Source organism: Cuculus canorus, chromosome Z (assembly GCF_017976375.1).
Source record: "Cuculus canorus isolate bCucCan1 chromosome Z, bCucCan1.pri, whole genome shotgun sequence".
Lineage (NCBI taxonomy): Eukaryota > Metazoa > Chordata > Aves > Cuculiformes > Cuculidae > Cuculus > Cuculus canorus.
Genome location: NC_071441.1, coordinates 69,635,701 through 69,657,639, shown reverse-complemented (window position 1 = coordinate 69,657,639; position 21,939 = coordinate 69,635,701). Strand labels below are relative to the sequence as shown.

At 42.3% G+C, this 21,939-nt stretch overlaps 1 protein-coding gene across 1 annotated transcript; it reads left to right on the top strand.

Moving 5' to 3' along the window:
- Positions 1 to 15: 15 nt before the first annotated feature.
- On the top strand, positions 16 to 21,900 carry TPGS2 (tubulin polyglutamylase complex subunit 2). The gene is made up of 7 exons (XM_054054527.1): positions 16 to 197; positions 5,523 to 5,602; positions 13,249 to 13,336; positions 14,969 to 15,100; positions 16,607 to 16,720; positions 18,171 to 18,331; positions 20,467 to 21,900. The coding sequence occupies exons 1-7, from the start codon at positions 125 to 127 to the stop codon at positions 20,692 to 20,694; spliced, it is 876 nt and encodes a 291-aa protein (XP_053910502.1). The 5' UTR covers positions 16 to 124; the 3' UTR covers positions 20,695 to 21,900.
- The last annotated feature ends 39 nt before the right edge of the window (positions 21,901 to 21,939 follow it).

Below are 21,939 nucleotides of genomic sequence, written 5' to 3'. Positions count from 1 at the left end.
TCCCAGCGCGCGGCCGCCGTGGCTACAGGGCAGGAGGAAGGACAAAAAGGGTGATGCCTCCCCCCACTACCGCGGGTCTTGGGTGTGGAGCGCAGCGCGGGCGGTGAGGGTAGCCGGGCGGAGGATGGAGGAGAAGCCCCCCGCCGGTATCAAGCCCTACCTGGACAAGCTGACCCTGGGGGTCACACGGCTCCTGGGTGAGCTGCGGGGGCTGCCATGGGAACAGCGCGGGGACGGGCAGGGCCTGCGGGAAGGGAGCCGGCTCCAAGGGGGGCGGGCGATGGCAGGCCGCACCTTGGGTCCTGCGTCCGGGATTGGGCCCCTCGCTGCGAGAAGGGCATTGAGGAGCTGGAGCGTGTCCAGAGGAGGACAATGAAGCTGCTGAAGGAGCTAGAGAACAAGACTGAGAACAGGCAGGTGAGGGAAATGGGGTTGTAGAGCTTGGAGAAAAGGAGGCTGAGAGGAAACCTTATGACTGTCTGCAACTGCCTGAGGTTGTAGCGAGGGGAGTGGTGGTCTCTTCTCCCAAGTGACAGGTGATAGGATAAGAGGGAATGGCCTCAAGTTGCACCGGGAGAGGTTCAGATTGGACACCAGCAATAATTTCTTCATCAAAAGGGTTCTCGCTCACTGGAACAGCTGTCCAGGGAGGTGGTGGAATCCCCATCCCTAGAGGTATTTAAAAGACGGGTAAATGAGGTACTCAGGTATACAGTTTAGTCATGGACAGGTACTGCTGGACTCGGTCTCAAAGGTCTTTTCCAACCAAGCAATTCTATGACCGTGCCCCGCCCTGCTTCTGCACAGATACACACAGATCCTGCTTCCAGTGTTTGCATCAGCAGCAGAAATACAGAGTCTCTTAACTTCTGGGAGGCCTAAAGCTTCAAAGAAAGAGAAAGTGGTGGTTTATTTAGCTGGGGAAGGGGCTGGAGAACAGGTATTGCTGAGGCTGCACCTTGAATCCTGTATTCAGTTTTGGGTCCCTCATTACAAGAAAGACTTTGAGGGGCTGGAACGCATCCAAAGAAGGGCAATGGAACTGGGAAGGGGGCTGGAGAACAAGTGTTATGAGGAACAGCTGAAGGAACTGGGATTGTTTATCCTAGAGAAAAAGAGGCTGAGGGGAGACCTTATCACTGTCTACAACTGCCTGAAAGGAGATTGTAGATTGTAGTGAGGTGGGTGTTGGTGTCTTCTCCCAGGTGACAGGTGATAAGGTGAGAGGAAATGGCCTCAGTTTCACCAGAGGAGGTTCAGGACATCAGGAAAAATTTCTTCACAAAAAGGGTTATCAGACAGTGGAACAGCTGCCCAGGGAGTGGGTGGAGTCACTATCCTTGGAGCTATTTGACAGATGGGTAGATGAGGTGCTCAGGGGTATGGTTTAGCAATGAACAGGTACAGTTGGACTCAATGATCTCAAAGGTCTTTTCCAGCCAAGCAATTCTATGATTCAAAACTGCATGGTTTCTAGCTTCTTTTGTATCATGGGGTCAGCAGGTAGTGTCCCCAATGGGCAGAGTTCAGTGTGGTGCAACTCTCTGGCAGCAGACTCATCTGTGTATCTGCTCTGGATCAACTCCCCATAAACAGTCACTCTGCAGCTTGTTCCGTACCCTGGTACTTTTCCACTACACACGTTGCTTGCCTTCTCCATTATTTGCTCAGATCTTGAGCCTTCTTGCATTCCTGCATTTGCCTTTGAAGTTCAGCAGGAGTACAAGGCATTCAACATCTAAAAGTAAGGCTTAGACAAAACCGTACTTGTAACAGTAGAATCGTAAGCCTCAGTGAAAGCATTTGCATGTGTAAAGGATTTTAGCATCAGATCTTTCATCTGCCAGCAGCTTCAGGCACAGAACTGTCCTATTTCTATGGCTAGGAAGCAGTACACCTATCCCAAGCCTTGTAATGTACAACAACATTACAAATTGCAGTTGCAGAACTTCTTCCTTTAGAATTTTAGAGCCATAAGTGACTGCTGTAATTACACCTCACCCAGCCACCATATTGCAGAACAATGAATTTCATCTGGTAAGCTAAGTGTACCACTAATTGTATGTTTGTAGACAATGCTCAAACAGATGAGATAAAAAGGTGGGGGCAAAATTCTTGCTGTGGGCGTCAGTGAGGACAGGATTTCATACATGGTCTCTGTTCAGCATTCTCTTGCTGACTTATTATTGGACTTCTTGGGGTTTTTTTTGGTTTCTCTCTTTTTTTTTTTTTCCCTGTTTTCCAGTTGTGAGGTCAGGGTGACATTAGCATTCTACTCTATGAGAGCATCAAAAAGGTGGGACTACTGATGATTGACCATCAACCAAATACTTCTTTGAAGTAGCCGTTTGTAAAAATTACTAGCCCTGCCTGCATTTTCACCACTCAGACTCAGATTTGTGAGATCTGTGTAACTATTAACTATGCCCAAAAGTCATATTGCCGTATCAACTGTTTTGAAGAGGTGTGCTATTTACACTGGTAGGACACGGCAGCACAGGTTTGGCTTCTAAAGCCCTGTTGCATCCCTGTCACGTGGATGGTGTTTCCTGGCTTGTGTTTGGGTTTTTCTATCTTTCTATCTGTGTCGCTGATGACTTGTGCTGTGCAGTACAGCGATGCACACCTCAGTCCATCACTGTGATGTTTTACTTTGATTCTTTTTTTTGTCTCTCCACTCCTCCTGGGAATGTTGTGCATTTTTTCCCCAGAGAAGTAATCCAAGGCATGTAGATTATCCCACCATATTAATTAGAATTGTGGAACTAGTTGGGAAACATTATGAATCTTTTCAGCAATATTTCTTTCCCATAGCAAAGGGTATCTCATTCAGAAAGATGCCTTATTCAGTAGTTTGCAGAATCTTATTTTAAATCATCTTTTGGGAAGTCTCATGAAGACTGTATGTACTTTTTCTGCCTGCCATAACCTGAAAGCAGTAACAGGCTTTTAACTTTAACGTTTTCTTCAGGAGATAGAAATGGTCATGTACTGAAACTCAACAAACTCCTTCGAAGCATATAATTTTACACATGTAGTACATGGGAGCTTGAGGCCCAGTTTTCTGTTACCTTTATGAAGGTTCATGATGCTATTTCAAAACCCCTTCTCTAAACAAATTCTGTATATGAGGTTTGGGAGGAGGGGATTATTTTGCTTTTTTTAACTCACAGTCTCCCTGGAAGTACCTACAAAGTGGGAGATTTCTCACTAGCATTATGGAGCATAATTTGAGGGGAAAAGAGAGACACCTTTCCCATTGCCAGTATGCCTCATTTTCCTGAAATTCTATGACTAATAGCAAGTTCCAGATAGGTTGATTGCTCACAACTGAGTGAATGGAAGGTGTTAGCTGCTCTGGACAGCCCAGCTCTGGACAGCCCAGAGCAGGACTGGGCTTCAGTTACACTTCACTGTTTACAGTCTTTATTAGATAAGAATGCCATTATTCAGACCTTATAAAAAGATGCAGAGAGTTTATCCAACTGCCAGGTGCCACAGGCAGTGCTGTAAGGACTGATAATGCTGCAATGCCCTGCTTCGGCTTTGTGTCAGACTATTACATTAATTTTTTCTGAGTGATACTGCAAAGCGTTTTTGGAAGCTCCCAGATGAAATGCCTTAAAAATAGGACAGAGTTTAATGTGATCTTGACTCAGAATAGTTAATAGGCAGGAGTGTTCTAAACTAGTTAAGCTTTGTCCTATATCTTTTGTCTTACCCAGTTGGTTCCTTTATTTCTTCCATCTGGAGGAAAAGGCTACCCATGACAGATGACTTCTTTTCCTTATTAATGTTTAATGGAGCTCCCATCCATACCTATGCATATCTGTTAAACATGGTCTTCATTTTAGCCACAGGGTATTTTTAATAGAACATTCAGGATTTTAAAATGGAATTTTACTTTCTTTTGATCTTGGATTTGGTTCAGACTTCTTTAGAAGTTGCAGTTCTCTCATTCCTAGACATCTTTGACTGATACAGTATTTAATCTTCCGTCATCCCAGCCAAGCCATTGTGCGTGATGAATTAAACATCCGTGCTGTTTTCTTTGATCACAGAAATAACAATTACTCTATTATTATAATCTCTTAACTTGTCATAAGGCTTTTGCATAGCTTAGATGGAAAAGACTGCTTAGGTCATAGATTCCACACACTTCTTTAGAAGCAGAATGCATATGGACAGCTTATATTTGAGCAAGAGACAGACCCCCCACCACCTTGCATCTCCCTATTTGAATCATAACTTGGTGAAACATCAGAGTCTTCTGTATGTTGGGGCTCTGCATTGACCAGAATGATATCTGAGGTGACCTACTATGATTGCTTGGGTTTTTTTTCCCTGTAATTAACTCAGAATTTGGGTTTCTGGTGCTCTGTTTTATCTTTTGAATTATCTTACAATGTAACAATCAATGCTTACCAGTAAAGTGAGGTTTAGACTTCCTGAAACTGCATGCTGCTCTTTCAGGAGCTGAACAGACAAGGGCAACACCACTACACGAATTAAAACCCAGTGCTGGAGATGAAAAACAAACCAAAGCTCTCTGGTGCCTGCCTTTCCTGTCCAGTGCGCGCTGTGTGTTTTACCAGAGAGTAATTACAATATCTGTGACTATGTTGGGAGCCAATACTTTCACAGGAGAGCCAGTCTTGAGAGTCTTGCATAGTTGTCACTTCTACTCCGCAGGCCAGCATGTTGGGCTTGTGGTTCCCACAACAAGAAGTTAGTAGTCTTTTTGGACCTGATCCAAAGTGAATGAAGTGAGTGGGAACAATTTCAGTTCGCTGTAGATGAAGTAAAACATTATGAAGTGTTAAGTGGAAGGGGCACAGTTCTGCTGTCATACACGTGCAAGGACAGCACCATATAGGCCAGTATCTTGCATTTATGTAGCATTCTTTCACACAAAATAGGTGATTTTTATAAATGGTGAGCTCAGTATTCATAACAAATTTTCATATGTCCAGCTGTGATTCCAGAGAATTGATGTTTGCTCATGTGGGTCCTTTTGGCAGGATCAGATTCTACATCTGTTCAAACCCACAGAATCTAGCACTGAAGTTTGCCTGTCTTTATGGATTACGTTTGCTAGCAATTCACAGCAACGCTGCACAACCTCTTGTGTCAAGCTGAGAATATCCTACCCAGCTGAAACCACAGGGCATGCTTACAAAGAAAGATTTATCTTTCTTCTTGTGTTTGCCCAGGAACCTGTGGTTGATTTTTCCATTAGTTCTTTGCAAAAAATCACACCTTGAATACAAAATGCGTGTGCATATGCATGTATATTTCTATAAAAACCATCGAAGGATGGCATCATGTGCTGCACTAGGCATCTTCAAGCCAAGACATGCTGACTACAGTCACACACAGAAAAGAAAGTGTCTGCTCAGTCATCACCACCGTGCCTGCAGTCGTTAATGCCTTTTCCCCAGCTGTCAGTCAAGTTGACTTGCAGAATTGTCTGTCTCACAGTGTTAGTCTTAGCTGCAAACATGCTCCTTTTTTCCTTGTAGAGACTTCTCCAGGAGTTGCTGAGGTGTCGTTTGTGGAAAAGGAGCCAGCTGACCGGCACACAATCATTTCGTGGGAGCAAGTGAGTATTTTCATGATAATACTGCAGTGAGGTCAGTCTGAATGTACAGCAGCCCACGGACAACATGAGAGGCAGTGATTACCTTGTTTGTGAGACAGCCTGTTACCAAGTTTGATGCACAAGGGAGACTAAACATTTTTTTTTTTTAAATTGGGTATTACCCTGCCTTTTAGGCTGTCACATGCACTTGATCTGTTAGAGAAACTGTCAGTGTGGGTATATTCAGAATGACAGCTCTTAAGAACAAATCACTTAACTGTAGTAGACAGCAACTGTGGTGAGACTCAGTGGACAGTAAACTTTCTCCTGACTCAAGTCTGCAATCATTTTCCAACTTGCTTTCTTTATTATTTATGGCCATTAAAGGTAAAGGCCTCAAGCTGAAAAATACCACTGAGCCACCCAATGCATTTCAGTTATCTATTTCTCTTTTCAGTCTCACTTTTCTCTTCCATTTCTCATAGCCCGTCGTTACATCTCCTCTTTGGCTAACAGACCCAGTCTTTTGGCTAAGGCCTGTCCCATTGACCATTCTGGAAGACTATGAAGGACACATGCTTCCTTGACTCCACTGACCTCACTGCATTTGACTCCACTGTCTGACCAGAAGGCTTCTGAATACTCTCATGTGACTCTGGTGGGCAGAGAGGCATTTTTGGTCCTGTTTTTGAATACAGATGTGTTTATCAATCCCATGACTATGGGGGAATAACCATTTTCTAGGCATCGCTAATATGTAGGTAAGGGACAGTAGAAGCTGGCTGGCCTTTGGAAAGGGGCGTGGCAGAAGATGGAGTTGAGTGAATCTTCCTTCCTCTGTTCCATCTCGGCCTATTCCCTAATATGCATGCTCCCAGAGACTGCTCTTTTTACCATTATGTGGAATAACTTCCTCTTTGATGGTGCCTTCCATTTACAGTTTTTCCTAAGCAGGAGGGAAAAATCTCATGCTAGTTTTGGTAACGCCCTCTCCCAATTATGAATTCATGATAAATATCACTAAACCCAGGTCAGAATTTGTGTGACGTAAACCTGTGTTGCTTACAGAAACTTGTACAGTAGCCAGCAACTGTGGTCAGGCAGAAACATCTGGTTTTTCAGGTTCCTGTGAACTGATTCCTGATGTTACGAAGGTGTTGTTAGGGTATCAGATTAACTGGGATGGAAAGTCTGAGGCACCCTGACTGTAAACCAGCTCAAATCTGGGAGCAGCAGAGTGATCTCTCGTTCTTCTGTTGAGAGAAGAGGATTTCTCCTCCAAATGCAATATGGCTCTCATCTTTGGATGCTGCCACTCCTCCAAACTGAATTTGGTTTGTTTCGAAACTGATCTGTTCTTGTAAAGCCAAATTTTGAAATGTTGCAGCCAAAGCACTTCACTCCCAAGATATCAAAACAAAGATTCAGCTTTCCCCACTCACCCCATTGATGGACTAAGTTAATTGCAGAAGTAAATGATGAAAATTTAGTAGGTACAGTTGGGCTGGACTACTAACGATGAAGAACTTTGCTTTCTGTTTCTTTGCTTTTGTTTCTAGTTGCATTGACAAAAACTGAAGTCTCCTAAATTAAAAGATAATTTTTTAAACTTTTTTGCTGAGCTTTGGGGATGAAGTCTGATTTCTAACACGGTCCACGCGACTGCAGAACATCCTGTAGTGACAATTAAGTGAAAAGTACTCTGCACCTCACAAGAACCTTCCAGGATGAACTTGTACCTCACTTTTCCTCAAACTCATGCTGCTGTAATTTGAATACTATTTCACGTGTAACCAGTGTTCACTTTTATCACTGTTTTTTTCTTCGTAGCCACTAGGTGGCAACGCTTATGCATGTGAGCGTATCTCTATAGTTGAGCTCTTTAACAAGATCTTATCATAGTCTGTATTTCTAACTCCCCTTTTACGTATTTGGTTAGGAAAGTGTTTGCAGAGATTTTTGTGTGATGTAGGAAAAACTGGTCAAACTGTTTCTAAAATTACATTCTACTTCCTTGTGTTCCCCTCCAAAAAAAAACTGGTTTCTTTTCATTTGGTCTCACAAAATAAAAGCTCTACTATTAAGGTCTTATTTTTTTAACATCTTTTTCCAGTCCCATTTTGGGTTTGCAAAGGAAGGGTGTTTCTGCTGAGAGAAAATCTTTGATGTTCAGAAACACTTAAATGAAAATCAACCTTTTTAATGATGAGAAATTAAACTTACAGTCTAATAATGCTGGCAATATGCTTTTTTCCCAGCTATGTTTGTTAAATTGGGCTGAGCTCAGTTTGTCTAGTATTTAACTGGATACAGCAGTGGAAGTTTAGATCAATTCACTGAATACCTGTCAGCTGCTGTGAGACTCTGCAGGGAAAGGTGAGCTTCATAACAGGATGCAGTGCAGTAAGGTGGTAGGAGAACAAAAGATATTTTTGTAAGGTTTTTCTTACAAAGAAGGAGACAGGCAAAAAGAGCTGCTAAGTCTTACTCTTTGGGAATCCAAACCTGAAATCAATCTTGAATGTTATTGCAAATCAGCACACTCACAAAAATATTCAAGGTCTGTAATGGTCAAGTGTTTATGTGGGTAAATTGCTTCCCCAAAACTTTCAAGCATTTCAAAGCATTTTAGGAAACACATTTTTTTTTCACTTTTCCTTATATTTAGACCTACCAAGATCTTGTCTCTTTTGCCACAAGAAAGTGAGGCAAGCAGTAGAAGGGGGAGCAGAGACAGAGTTACCAGATCACTGGGACACCAGTGATAATAACTGCGTATCATCCTATGAATTTGTTCCCGCTCCTAAAACAAAGCTGGCAACTGCCCTACTCTCCTCCTTGTGCAGTTTTTTAAAGTAAGTAGTATACTACATTACTGCTAGCATGCACTTCGGCTTTTTCTTCTTCTCTCAACCAGAAGAGAACTAAGTCATACGCATCATTGTTTTGGTTTTCCAAAAAAAACCATAAAATTGCATTCCTCTAAGTATGAGTTGGAGGTCCCAGAGCTCCGCATCTCAGAAGGTCAAGCAAAACGAAAGGGATCATTTTTACAGTTCCTCTAATTCGCTTGTTTGCAGTGTCTGAACTGCCCTTGGCTGGCTCTAAGAAATCCCTACCTGCCACGCTGCTGGAGCATTAACATTCTACCAATCTACATGAGAAATTTGTTGTTTCTCCTTATAGACTTCGTGAAAAAAGATTTATTTTTCTGTAATGGAACCATAAGAAAGCCCTGGTGGTCAGGTGCTTTCTTGTTGCAGACTGTCTTAGGCTGCCAGACAATTTAGAAGTTCCCTCTGCATGTAAATCTCAGTGGGAACTGCAGCAGTGGTTCCTGACTATTCTAGAAGTATTTCCCATTGCTTGTATCATGCCTCTTTTTAACTCCGAAGTATGTATGGAGGTGTGCGCACTCTCAAGTGTCCTTATTGCGATCCTCCTTGTAATGCCCTCCCTTAGCATTAGGTGAGCCTGCCATCTCTGATCCTCAAGAGCAGAGGATCTAGGCACCTTGAACCTGCTTTGTGGCCCTGACCGTGGGAGAGACAGGGAGGTGGATCCAGCAGAACCAGTGCGTGAGGAAAGGTATATTTCTTCAAGCTGCATAACAGGGGAGGGGCTGAAGGACTTTTGGGGTATCGATAGTGTTTCTGACACTGTCCCCCTCTCCTGGGGCCTTATAATAGGCTGGTTAAAAAGTTGACTGTAGGACACCATCCTCAAGAGAACTGCCAAATGCTGTCTGTGCCGGGAGGCGTAGGTCTTCCCCAGCCCCACGCATTTGACAGCAGAAAAATCCAAGCAAGGTGATCTCCTGGGAGCCACCTGGATCAGATTTATAAAAGGTGCAACAGTAATGTCTCAGTATGTTATGTAAGTTAACGTCTTCCACATTCACAAAAGACCAGTCATGAAACTGCATGACATTAGGGAGAGAGAAAGGTGGCTGCTGATGTGCTTTGCTACTTGGAAGCCCTGAGAAGTGATATACATCCCTTCCTTCTCTCCTCAGCGCTTGGATAAAACTCATACAGTTCTTCAGAGAAGTCTCTGTAGAGCAGTATGTTTTGATTGCTGTCCACTTCTTTAGGACATTTGCTTGTGAGGCATTGTTTCACCAGTGCTTTAAGTGAATTGCCATATGCCAGTGTTTTAGGTTTGAATCCAGCACTGATCTGGTCTTGGCAGCAAACTGTCCCTGGTTCTAATCTTCTTCTCTATCCTCAATGGACTTCTTAGGAGACTATTTGGGGATATTATTGACAATAAACAAAAGAAATAGACCTCACACACCATATTGGGCACTTGGGATATTTTGTTTTATGAGCTGATGAGTGTAACCAGATGACTGAGTGAAAACAGCTGCTTGCCAGAGCTGGGGTTAAGCCACTTCTGGCGCATTATTAGGAATATTGCATTTTATGGGACCGGAGATCACAACCTTTGAAACAACTAGTTGAGCAGAAGATGTACAGAGCTTGAGAAGCTATTTTTAATATACAGTAGTGACATGTTTCTCTGGCGATGCCATCAGAAGACTGCTGTTTTGAAGTCATAGGGTCATGTGGCTGACATAATATGTCAGCTCAATCAATCCTTTCCATCAGATAGGAGAAATGGGTATTAGTGAAACTTTCTGTATAGAAGTCTTCCTACAGAGCCCATATTGCCCTGGTACATTATTTTCCACCTGTGTATTTTTGCACCATCCTTTGGAAAGTCATGCAAATGGACATAGTTAGGAGAATCCTAAAATAAAGTGGGGAGGGCAGCCATTTAGAGAAATGTGCCCATATTGATCTTTCCATCCAGAAGAGGAGGATTCAGAGAAGACTTATCTAGATGTGATTTTTTTTTAATCTTGTCTTAATCACCTGTGTTTTTTAATCTATGCTGTGTCCAGTTTGTAGTAGTATTGAACTTGGTATGATGGTGGAAGTTTTAAGGTCTTAGATTTTGTCGTCCCAATGGATCTGGTCTCCTGTTTAGAGGAGAACACCCACTGAAGTCAAAAGAGCTGTTCCCGTATGTATTTTTACTTCTAGGGTAGATTAGTTAAAATTCGGGTGGTTGAACTGGACTGAAAGTGCTTTGTAAACATTTATAGCCTTCTGAGGCTTTGTAGCAGGTCTGTGCCATTTTCTTTCTTCATAGTTCTAAACCTAGTCACTGGGCTTACAGCTATAGCTTGACATTGGAACTGGTGAAATCACAGCATGGAATTATAAATATTTAGGACTGAGAAGATCCCACAGAAGAAAGTGTGTTTGTTAAAGGCATTTGAAGAACTTCAGATATGTCCGTGTGGTTTAGTAGTCTTCTGAAACTTAGCACAAGACCCTCAACCATCAACAGGCTCTTATCAAGTGATGATAAATACTTCTCAAAACAAAGTTTCTGCAGGATCAGATTCTCTGCTTTAATACCCATTGCCTGGGTTGGGAACACACTGTGCTAGTGACTGGGCTGCTGATGGGACAAGTGAAGTTACCATTGCAAGAAGCAAAGCCATTAGTATCTGGGACTCATCAGCAGCATTCTGAGGGCATGAATGGATATGCCTATGTAAAGGTGCGGGAGTGAAGGCTGTGTGTGGGTTAGAAGGTCCTGCACAGCATATGTGCCATGGTTTAGGGGAGAGGGAGTGTAACAGATCAAAGAAATTAACCATCAATAAGGCTTTAACAGGCAGAAGAGCTGCACTGGTTCTAGGGGAGGAAGAGGATGTGAACAGCGGGAGGCCAGCTTCTTCCCTTCCTCTCGCTAGTCAGTGATGACCAGAGACCGGCATTGCAGCTGGATGCGCAGCTGGCGGGTAGCTCCTGGTGGGTAGATGCATTGAGGCAACATCAGGGCAGGCAACTGGATATGCACAAATTGCAGACTTGGAGAAGTATCTGATCAGCGTCTCTTGAGATGTTACAAATCCATGCCCCAAGTGAAACAGAGCTACCTGAACAGCATGTCTCTTTTCCTTAGCTACTGGCTACGAGACTACTATTCTTTTATTTTATGGGGCTTTGGGTATTGCATTTTCTAGTACCTATAGGGAAGTAGTCCCAGCAGAGGCACGATATTGGAAAATTATTAACATCTGACACCTCTGCTTTCTCCAACGCAATTTTGTAACTACTACAAAACCCACCCAGGCTGTAAATACCTGTCTGGATAACATCTTGACCCATGGCAGGGTAGGTTGTTATGGCAGACAGCACTGATGACCTCTGCATCCTCTTAAAAGTTTGTAATTCTGAATTTTCTTGCTTTGAGTGTCAAGCTCACTACACAAAGAACAGGCAGTGTGCAAGTCTTTAAAATAAGCTGAATGACACAAATAAATCTTCTTTAGAAAAAAAAAAGAAAATCCTGTCACAAAAGTACTTGATTTAAGAGACATGCTGTGTTGCATATCTCGCATTATTGTTCCATTTTTCCTGGGGAGTGTAGTTTTCAGGAGTCCTGTGATTATATAGAGGTCTCAGATCTACATTTTTAAAAAGTTGTCTTATCCTCCTGGTTTAGTGACAGCTAGACGAAGCCACTGCTTAACTTTTAAAGCTGAATTATTAAACTGTCCCGAGTCTGGGGGTCCGATTCTTTCTTCTGGAGTGTTGTGTTTGATATTTTAAAGGCAAACTCATGTTGATCTTTCTTGTTCTCTTTTTTTTCACAGAAACAATTGCAAACAAACCATCTCCTTTAGTCATGTGTTGCTTTTCATCTTAAAACTGTCATGCTTCTATACTGTTTCATTCTGCATTCTTGACACATCAACAGGAACAGGGGTCAGTGGTCTGCAACCAGTCCTGTCGCCAGGAGTAGTGCCTGCAGTTGCCTGTACCTCTTTGGGCTTCTTGTTTTCCTGAGGATTAAGCCTTTATCCTTCCTTCCTCATATTTGTTGCTTAGCTGAACGTAAGAAGGGCTCCTTCCACAACCACAAAAAGTACAGGAGAACGGTCCTAGTTCTTAGAAACACTCTCACCAGCTCACTAAAGTTGCCTCTTTCACAACTGGCTCAGAAGGAAGCAGGTTTAGGAGGTTCGGCCAAGTGCTGAAGTTCGGTGGGGTGAAGCCAGACCAGCAGGTTTGTGAGACTGCCTCTATTTCTGTTTGCACATATACTGTGTGAAACTAAGTGAAACATCAAACCTGTTTGAGTATATGCAGCTATTGAGCTTAAGTTTCTCTCACCTATTGCAACTTAACACCCTCAGAAGAAAAGAGTCCTTGTGCTAATATTATTATGCATGCTTTAGTGGAACAGGGAGGTTTAGTTTGATTTCACTTAAAGCAAAACTTTACTCTTGTAAGCCATGTACATGAAAAGCTGACTGTTCTTATGTGTGTGATCTTCGAGTGGCTGCTGATGTCACAGGATGATGTGTATTCTCAGTTGGGAACAACTTGTGATAACCTTGTGATGACTGACTGCTTATTGTGACGTTTTCCCAAGTTATCTTTGTTAATACAGCAGCACAGACCCAAGAAATATGCAGTTTTCTCTTAAGGTTTCTGGATGAGTTATTTATGCTTGTTTGAGTCATCTTGGAATTGAGCAAAATGTTTGGTGGCAAATATTTCTGTACCAATATTCAGTTGCCCTTTGAGTTTGAGGCACATCCTGCATTTCCCCTTAACACTTTTGGGTCTTGTGATTTGCAGAAAAATTCGTGCATATTGCCAGAGGATTTAAAGAACTTCTATCTGATGACTGATGGCTTTCAGATGACCTGGAGTGTGAAGACTGACGGTGAGTCCCCGTGTTCCTCTACACCAATACCCCTTTACTTCGCAGAATCTCTTTAATTTCAAAATTAGTTCCTACTTGTCTGTCAGAATCATGCGTTAATCTCAGCAAAAGCACAAGCACCAAGTTATTTTGAGTGGAAAAATTAGCGCCATTCCTTGGCCAGGGAAAAAATAATGTAGTTTGTTTCTGCTAGACAGCTTGATCGGTGACTAGAAAGCGGACCTCTGCACAAATACGTGCAGTGCTGCATGGTATCGTAGACTATTTTAGAGACATCCTGATGAGGAAAAAATTATAAGCGCACGTCAGATGTCGTTTCTTGATGCAACAGAGAAAAGTCTATTTCTTGCATGTGATAGACTACTGCAGAAGAGGCAGGTATGCTGAACACTGTTGAGAAGTCAGGCAAGTCTTCATGATGTAAGTACCATCCTGTGATACGCTGTCTGTCTGTTGACATTCAGATTTAAGTATGTAGTTTAAATCTAGCACTTGGACTCTCTCTGTAGTTCATGAAGAGGCAAGGAGCTCTAGCACATTATCCTATCGTAAAGCACAGGATGATTCACCGTTTGATAATGCTTTTTTCTCATTTAAATCACATGCATATTTTGGAGCCTGATTCTGCTTTCCACCAGCTGAAGTCCACTCCTTGGTGTTGTTTCTGAAGTCAGTGGTGGAAGCAACAGCAAGACTGAGCTTTGCTGACCATCCTTGTTTGGCCAGAAACAGGCAGTTTATTCATGCTGCACTGAAGCCCTGTAGCTATTATCCTGGTTCTCATTGCCTTCAGTAAGGTTGTTAAATTGGAGTGTGGACACTACTCACTTCTGGAGGTGGGTGTCAAATACAGAGTTTTCCTCAGGAAGTGGGATTTCATTTCAGAGATGGTTTTACATCAGCGCTGTAGCACCTGCACTGAGTCCCATCATGTTTTAAGTGGGATTTAGTGTGTTCTTGTTTTCAGGGCACGTGAATGCACAGAGCCCAAGGCAGCTTACATAACTCTACTGTTTGAGAAAATATCCAGTAAGTGGCTTCTGAGGCTCTTCACACTAGCACGTGGCTGAACAGCATGCTTGTTGATGTGATGTCTGGTATTAGTCCTGGGAAGGAGAGACAAGTGACAAGTCCTCAAACATTGGTGCAGGAACACCCACATACTGATACACAGGTAAAATCCTGTGTGGGAGCTGGAACCAAGAAGACACACCCTGAATGGGCCCACAGAGTAGAAGAGGATGAGCTGCCCAATAAACTGAGAATGGGTGAGGCCTTTTCTGGTAGGAAGGACAAGAGCAGGAGAAGAGTTTTGAGGAGGTGGCTGTAGCTAGCCAGGATTTTTAATACCTTGTTTTCACAGGGCTGTGCTAACAGCTGCAGCACAGGCTTAGTCACAGGGCTCTGAGGTGGTGTACCATCACCTGTGAATGTGATTCTGTGTTTAAAAAAAACAACCTGAATTTGTTCCCATGAAGCTGGAGTTGTTTAAGTGTCCAGGCCTGCTGCATATTTCCTTCTCTTCTACCCCTCTGTGTTTTAGAAGAGGTTGAGTCTGTGTATGGAGGAGAAAGAAACACCTCCTTTTGCTTTTCTGACACTGTATGTGATTAGTGATCAATCTTACTGCAGATGCCCCAATGCCCCTGGGCTCCATGGTGATTAATGGTATCTCAAAGCTATGTCGGCTTGGGGGTTCCTCGATGTACACTCTGCCTAATGCTCCGTCTCTTGCCGACCTGGAAGATGACACAGACGAGGAAGGTAAGGTCCTGTTAACAGGCTAGAAAACATGCTCTGTCTCATTTGTTGTGCTCTATTAGGAGTGTTAAGATATGTCACGTGGATATAGCAACAGAAAAGGTCACTCCAAGGAGTATCCCACACTGGATCTGCTATATTTCCTATAAGTCCCCTGCAGCTGTGAAAGGTAGATCTGTGTGCTGTGAATCTCATGAGGTTTGTTAATGCTACCAGTTACTAGTATTATTTACATAAACTTTTAACAGCCTGGCAGCTCTCCTGTTCTGCCTTTTCCCTATTTAAATTTTTAACTGAGCTTCCTCCAGTGATCCGGTATGTAAAGTTTTGTGTAATTATGTTGTTACATAAACAGAAGATAACAGTTTTTGTCTTCTTAGTGAAAAGACAGCTAGATATGCTCTTTAGAACTGGGAAAGATAACTAGTAAATGCGTATAGGTGTGAGATAGCACTGGGAAATATGAATTTCCAGACTGCCTAAGAATGCTGGGCATCCTGTGTTTTGGAGAGAAAAAGAAGAATAAAACCCACTCTTTTTATCGGAGCTCTAACAGTCTAACAAGACTGGAAGAAGTAAGAACAGAGCCATGTGTCATGGTGACTCCTTAAAAAACTTCTATTTGATTTCAGTCTTATCTTTGAATCTCTATAGCCCTTGCAGTTTCTAAATGTAGTTGAAAGTTTCTTTTTGCACATTCCAGCTTGGCTGCAGTCCTGATCTTTCTAGCCCTGACATTCATGGAAAGCTCTGAAGAGTACAGCTCTTATGTCTCCCTTCTTCTTCAGCAGCATTAGAATTTTAAGTTATATTCTGCAAGAACTTTCAGCCACACCATCCCAAAATGGTCCTGTAGAAAGCCTATTTAGTCATTGTGGGTCAGAAGTCAGATATGTTGTGAAGGATTCTGATGTTACACTGCAATGTATGAAGAAGTGTATGTCTTCAAGTTCATTAAAGTCTTATACTGAGAGAAAAAGAATGAACTGTTCTCTCCCTGTCCTCAGAAAAAAAGCAAGTGGGACAAAAAAAGAGATGACAGAAAAGAAATAATGGGCTTCAGTTGCTGCAGGGAAGATTCAGGATTCACGTGAGCAAGGCTTCTAAATGATAAGGATGGATTTGAGTTGATTGTCTGGACATTGTGGCATCTCCAACAATGGAGGACTTTAAGAAAAGATTAGACAAACATGTCTCAGGAGTGAGATTTGTAAAGCTGATCTTGCTTTAATGCCACATAAAGACTAGAGGGCAGTTTTATGTGTTCTTTCAGCAGTCATATTTTGACTCTCTCATTTGTTTTTCTACCAGAGATTAAAATTTTTCTCACATGCTCACTTCTTTTTAAACACAGAGAACTTAATCCTTTGTAAGAAGTATAAATATGATAGTTTGATTTAGTTCTTCATCAGATGATTTATTAATAAGTATCAAATAGATTGACTTTTTGCAGCTGAGTCACAATCAGTTTTCCAAACATGTTTCATGAAGACTTCTTTCTGTTTTTAGGTGATGGAGACAAACCAGAGAAGCCACACTTTGATTCTCGTAGTCTTATCTTTGAATTAGACCCATGCAATGGGAATGGAAAAGTTTGTCTTGTTTATAAGCATGCTAAACCAGGTAAGACTGAATAGAACAAAGTTAGCAATCTCTTGTTGTGGATTGTATTTGGAGGCCACATGTATAGATCATCTTACATTTCTGAACTTCTTTGCAAATTGTAGATGAACATTTACTGGGATGTCCTGTCTTCACTGAAGTCAGGAGTTAAACCTTGCAGAGAGTTAACTGAAGCTAAAATTTTCCCTCCTTTTAGTGTGTGAATCTCAGTTATAACTTATGATTTCTGCATGCATAATATGCTTGCAGAAAGTCGTTCACGTATGCCCTGTAGACTATCACATAGAAATAATGCAGAAGGGTAGAGCTCAGCTACTAATGTATCTCTGGTTACTTGCATGTCTCAGGAAGATTCCTTTACATTTTGATGAGAAAGGGTGTAACACTGCTTAGAAGCAAAGGGTAGATGGTAAAAAAGATCCTTAGCTGATTGAGACAGACCTAGGCTGGTTCTTTTACCTTTTGCATGGATGCAGAGGCGCCAGGTGCTTACACTAGGACAAAATTTGGCAGGAACAGTTGAGTAGAAGAGCGAAAGATGTGAGCTGAGCTGTTCCTTCTGACAGAGACACAGAAAGCTGCTATCAATAAGAGGTTAATGAAATACCCAAATCACTTGTACAGTAGTTGTCATCTGATAGTGCGCAGGTCACTAGGTGTATGTGTACACCTGTGTGTTTGCTGTGTTAGAGTATGCAGTTGATACGCCTGTTCCTAAGAAAGCCATTTGGTTGTTATCTTGTGTCTTTCATTTAGTGTTACTACAGCGTCCAAGGCAGCAATTATTCTTCCTCTTGCCTTCCAGTTGAAGTGACTTCTGCATACAGGGAGAATTGTTTATAGGTGTTGACAGCACAGCGGATAGGCAGTGTGTTTAATTGACAAGTGTCTCAATTTCCCAAGTAAAATCACTTCTTTTTATGCTCCAAAGAATGTCACCACCAGAGAAATATTTGATCACTGTGGAAAGGTTTAGTAAAATGTGTTTTTGTTGGCAGCACACACTCCCATGACTTCCAGACTCTGGACTCTATTCAGTAATCCAGATCACTAACAATTGAGTTAGTTGGTTTTTGCTTTGTGGGGTAGATAAATGTTTGCCATAATTGTACTTTGAACTTACGCTACGATGTTGCAGATGTACAAGCACATTCCATGTACAACAACAGTCCCATGTTGGGAAGGAATAGCATTACATCCATTTTATGGTGGAGAAAATTAATATAATGGCTATTGCACAAGTCTTTTCAGTAAGAAGCAGAACCAAGTCCTTTTCAGTGCCCGTATTCTGACTGTTGACTTTGGATAATAATCTGTGTTAGTCAGCAATGATGCATTTTAGAAGCTGCAGCCTTTCTGGTAAGTATGTCTTGTGTCCTACCTGACAGAGGCCAAGGGTTGACCTTACCACTGCAGAGCAACAATATAACTTGTGTTTGTTTTGTTCTAGTTGTCTCCCCAGACACAGAGATATGGTTCCTGGACAGAGCTCTGTATTGGCATTTCCTCACCAAAACCTTCACAGCCTACTACCGCCTGCTCATTACGCACCTGGGTCTCCCACAGTGGCAATATGCCTTCACTAGCTACGGGGTCAGCCCCCAGGCCAAGGTAGGAGAGCAGGATCCAGCTCATCAGTACTTTGCATATGTGTACACTGGAAAAACTTCTTCCCACCTTTGGACAAGCAGCCTGTAGACTCAAGTCGGCCATGGGAGAGGCCATGAGTCTTTCTGCTATAGCGTGTTAATAGTCATTTGTTTGTGTTAGTGAGTTCTGGGGGCGTTCAGATTGGACATTAGGAGAAATTCGTTTGCTGAAAGAGTTATCAAGTACTGGCAGAGGTTGCCCAGGGAGGTGTTGGAGTCACCATCCCTGGAGGTATTTGTGAGACAGGTAGATTAAGTGCTAAGGGATATGCTTTAGTAGTGGACAGGTATGGTTGGGCTTGATGATCTCAAAGGTCTTTTCCAGCCTAGTGATTCTATGATTGTGTTAACCCTGCTTTTCTCACCTGAGTTGGGTTCTAACTTTGCCCTGTAATAGCTGGCGGCAGAACCCCAATTATTTCTTTGCTTTCCTGACTTTGAAGCCAACCTCCGCTTCCATGACTGCTCAGAAGTGAGTATATGTTAAGTCATTCATCCCCACAGCTATGTAAGATTTGTGTAGGTCAGTTTTCTGGGCATAACACTGAACTAGAGACTGCTGCTCTCTGAGTTAGAGAAGACTGAAGGCTGAAGCCCAGAAGAAGACTATGAGCTTAGCCTTGCCAAGAATATTAATTCTTTTGCATCTTCCTCAGTCATGAAGAGATGTCTTGATAAAAACAGTGCCCCAAAAAGGGGCAATTTAAGTGCCAGCAGTCCTAGAAGTAGTTATAGGAGGGTGCAAGTTACAGCCTTGTCACCGTTCAGCCCCTTATTATTAATAAAATTGTTATTCTTCTCTGCCAGAACCCTGCTATTAAAGGGTCCTGCCATTCCTCTCTGCGTGACTGGGCCCTTTAGCCCTAACCCTGCTTCTACCTTGTGAGAGGTCAGGAAATAGAACTGACAGTGCTACCAAACACAGCACATAAACCTTTGCAAGGCCTGGCATGTCCCAATGAATGTTCTGCACTTCACCCAGAGATAACAGCTGTCCTGCCACCATGTTCATCAGTCCTGCCTCAGCCCTATGTCTATATGTACATCAGAACTACTCACTAAAGCCACTGCTTATTTCTCTTTCTGGCATCTTCCCTGTTATACTGTGCCCTACTTTGTCAGTCAAGGCTGTGTAAGTGATACTCCAGCATATGCCTGCATTCCGCCTTTCTGTAACTTTCCTGCTAGAATATTTAATTATGTTCAGTATATTCACAAACCTTAGTGAAATCATTCATGTATTTTCTAATCATTTCCAGCCCCTGTTAGTTAAAATCCTCCTGGTATGTTAACCATTACCATTTTATAAAGTCCTCAAAGGTGGTATATTAAAGCTGTTTTCCAGTAAGCGTACATTAATAGATTGCCATCTAAATTTTAGCATTGATCTTTTGTTTATTTTCTTCAACATTTTGCTGATGGTTTCAGTGGGATTTGTAATAGCATAACCCCTACAGTTTTATTTCCTGACTTTGTGAATCAAAAACTGATAGGAAAACCAGTAAGAGGTGAGTTCTCTAGGGCAGAACATTATGGTGGCATCTGAGAACAGAAAAAAACCCATTGTGTCACTTCTAGATGTACAAACAGGCTGAAGAGAAACAAACAAAATCCTTTGTGTAAAGAGTTAAAAAAACCTGCATTCGTTTATCTGTGAAGAGAGGGAGGCTATGTTTTGAGAAGTTCAACTAGTTTGGTTCCAATTTACAAGCACTTTTAAATTCCCAGGGTTTTTAATCTCTTCTGCTTCTCTGAATCTAAATAAATATGGTTTAGTTTCATACCCTCCCTTTGCTTTTTCCTCTTGTGCTTTTAATTAGGAATTGCTCCTCATAGGAGTTACACTGCGGGAAGGATAGTGTTAGGTTTGTGTCGGGTTCTCATCTTTCCTGTCTGGAATGTGGGGCAGTTCCAGAACTGCAGCTGTAGCTGTGCCTTCTGTGCCTTATCACATGGTACTCTGCACAGTCCCGTAAACTGCAGAGTGATAAGTGGTGTATGGTTAAAATCAGGTGTCGGGGGTGAGGGGGAACAGGGTGCAAATGTCTAATTGCAGTTTGATTTTAACCTCTTCCTTTCCCCCATCCTGCCTTTCAGCAATGGTTTAACATGTATAAACCTGTAACCATCAACACAGCTCTTCTCTCTGAAGAAGCCGATTCCTTTGTGAACAAGCTGGACCCCAATAAGGTATTTAAAAGCAAGAATAAAACCCCAGTGATCAAAAAGAAACTACCCTCACAGCCAGCGGGCTCGCAGAAGAGTCACACAAGCATGACCTCCTCCAAGACATCCTCACTACCTGGGAATTCCTCAAGGAAGTAAGATGCCCAGATATGACCCTGGACAGCATTTCAAATAAGCTTTGATGTTCTCTGATGCAGAGTCTCAGTGGTTCAGAGACCAAATTCCTTGTGCATGAATAGCTGTGCCCATGCAAAACACTTTTCAACATTTGCATGAAATATAGCCGTGATGTACTTTGACATGGGAGGGATATCGTTCCTGGAGACTCTGAGAAAAAAACTTGAGACATTGATTTTATTCCCTTCTGCTACTTGCAGCATGTACTTTTCAGAGGGCATGAAGAAGCCCTTGATGTTGCTGCTCTATAGGGAAGCTTCTGTTCCTGTACAACTGTAGCAGTGAAATGAAAGCAGATGTAAGTCACTGTTACTTTAGTAGACCCATGCTGAAGTACAGTGTATGAAGATATTTCTGCCATATCCTTTGAATGAAACCTGTCCTGACCTTGCATGCTATGGGAGCAGACTGGAGCCTACTGAACAAAGAAATATGTTATGCTTCAGACAGAATCAAACTCCATGCTTTCCTGTGGTCCTTCCAATGTCTGCTCTGAGATTCATGGTACAAAGAGACCTGGGGCTTCCATGTCTCTGTTTTGGCATAGCCACAAACCACTTTTTGGCCTTTGTTTCCTCTCTTTTCCAATAGCGAATTCTGTGTGATCTCCTTCCCAATAAGTCTGAAGGCAGCCAGAAGCTGCAAGATCCGTTATTGCCTCTGCTTTCTCCTCTTCTGGGAAATGCTGAGCAAGGGCAGGTCAGTGACATTGAGAGTCATGTAAGCCGGGAGGACCCCTTGGTTTGTCACACATTCATTTGCAAAGTTGACCATTCCAACAGCCTGTTACATTTCACTTGGGCCAGGGGGCACTGGGATTCTACAGCCTTAGAAGCCCCTAATGATGTTTTCTATACTGTAAGTTTTCAGGTTAGAACTGCACTTTAACCTATTCACTGCTGGTTTTTAGTTACATCTGTTCCTTTACTTCTCTATACCATTCGGTCTTCTTGGATACACTGGAAGCATTTGGTAGCATTCAGCACATTTTGTGCTTAAGCAGGGAAATTAAAAGCACCATCTTGAAATAAGCATTGATTATTTGAACAGCATAATCCGTAATTTATTGAAGAGTCACATAATTACATAAAACAAACCTACCTCACAGGGATGTTGTGAGGCTTCCATGAGTATTTGTATGGCCCTCAGAAAGATAAAGCCACCCTGTAAGTGCTTAATAGTATTTTAATAAAGATTTGAGTATTT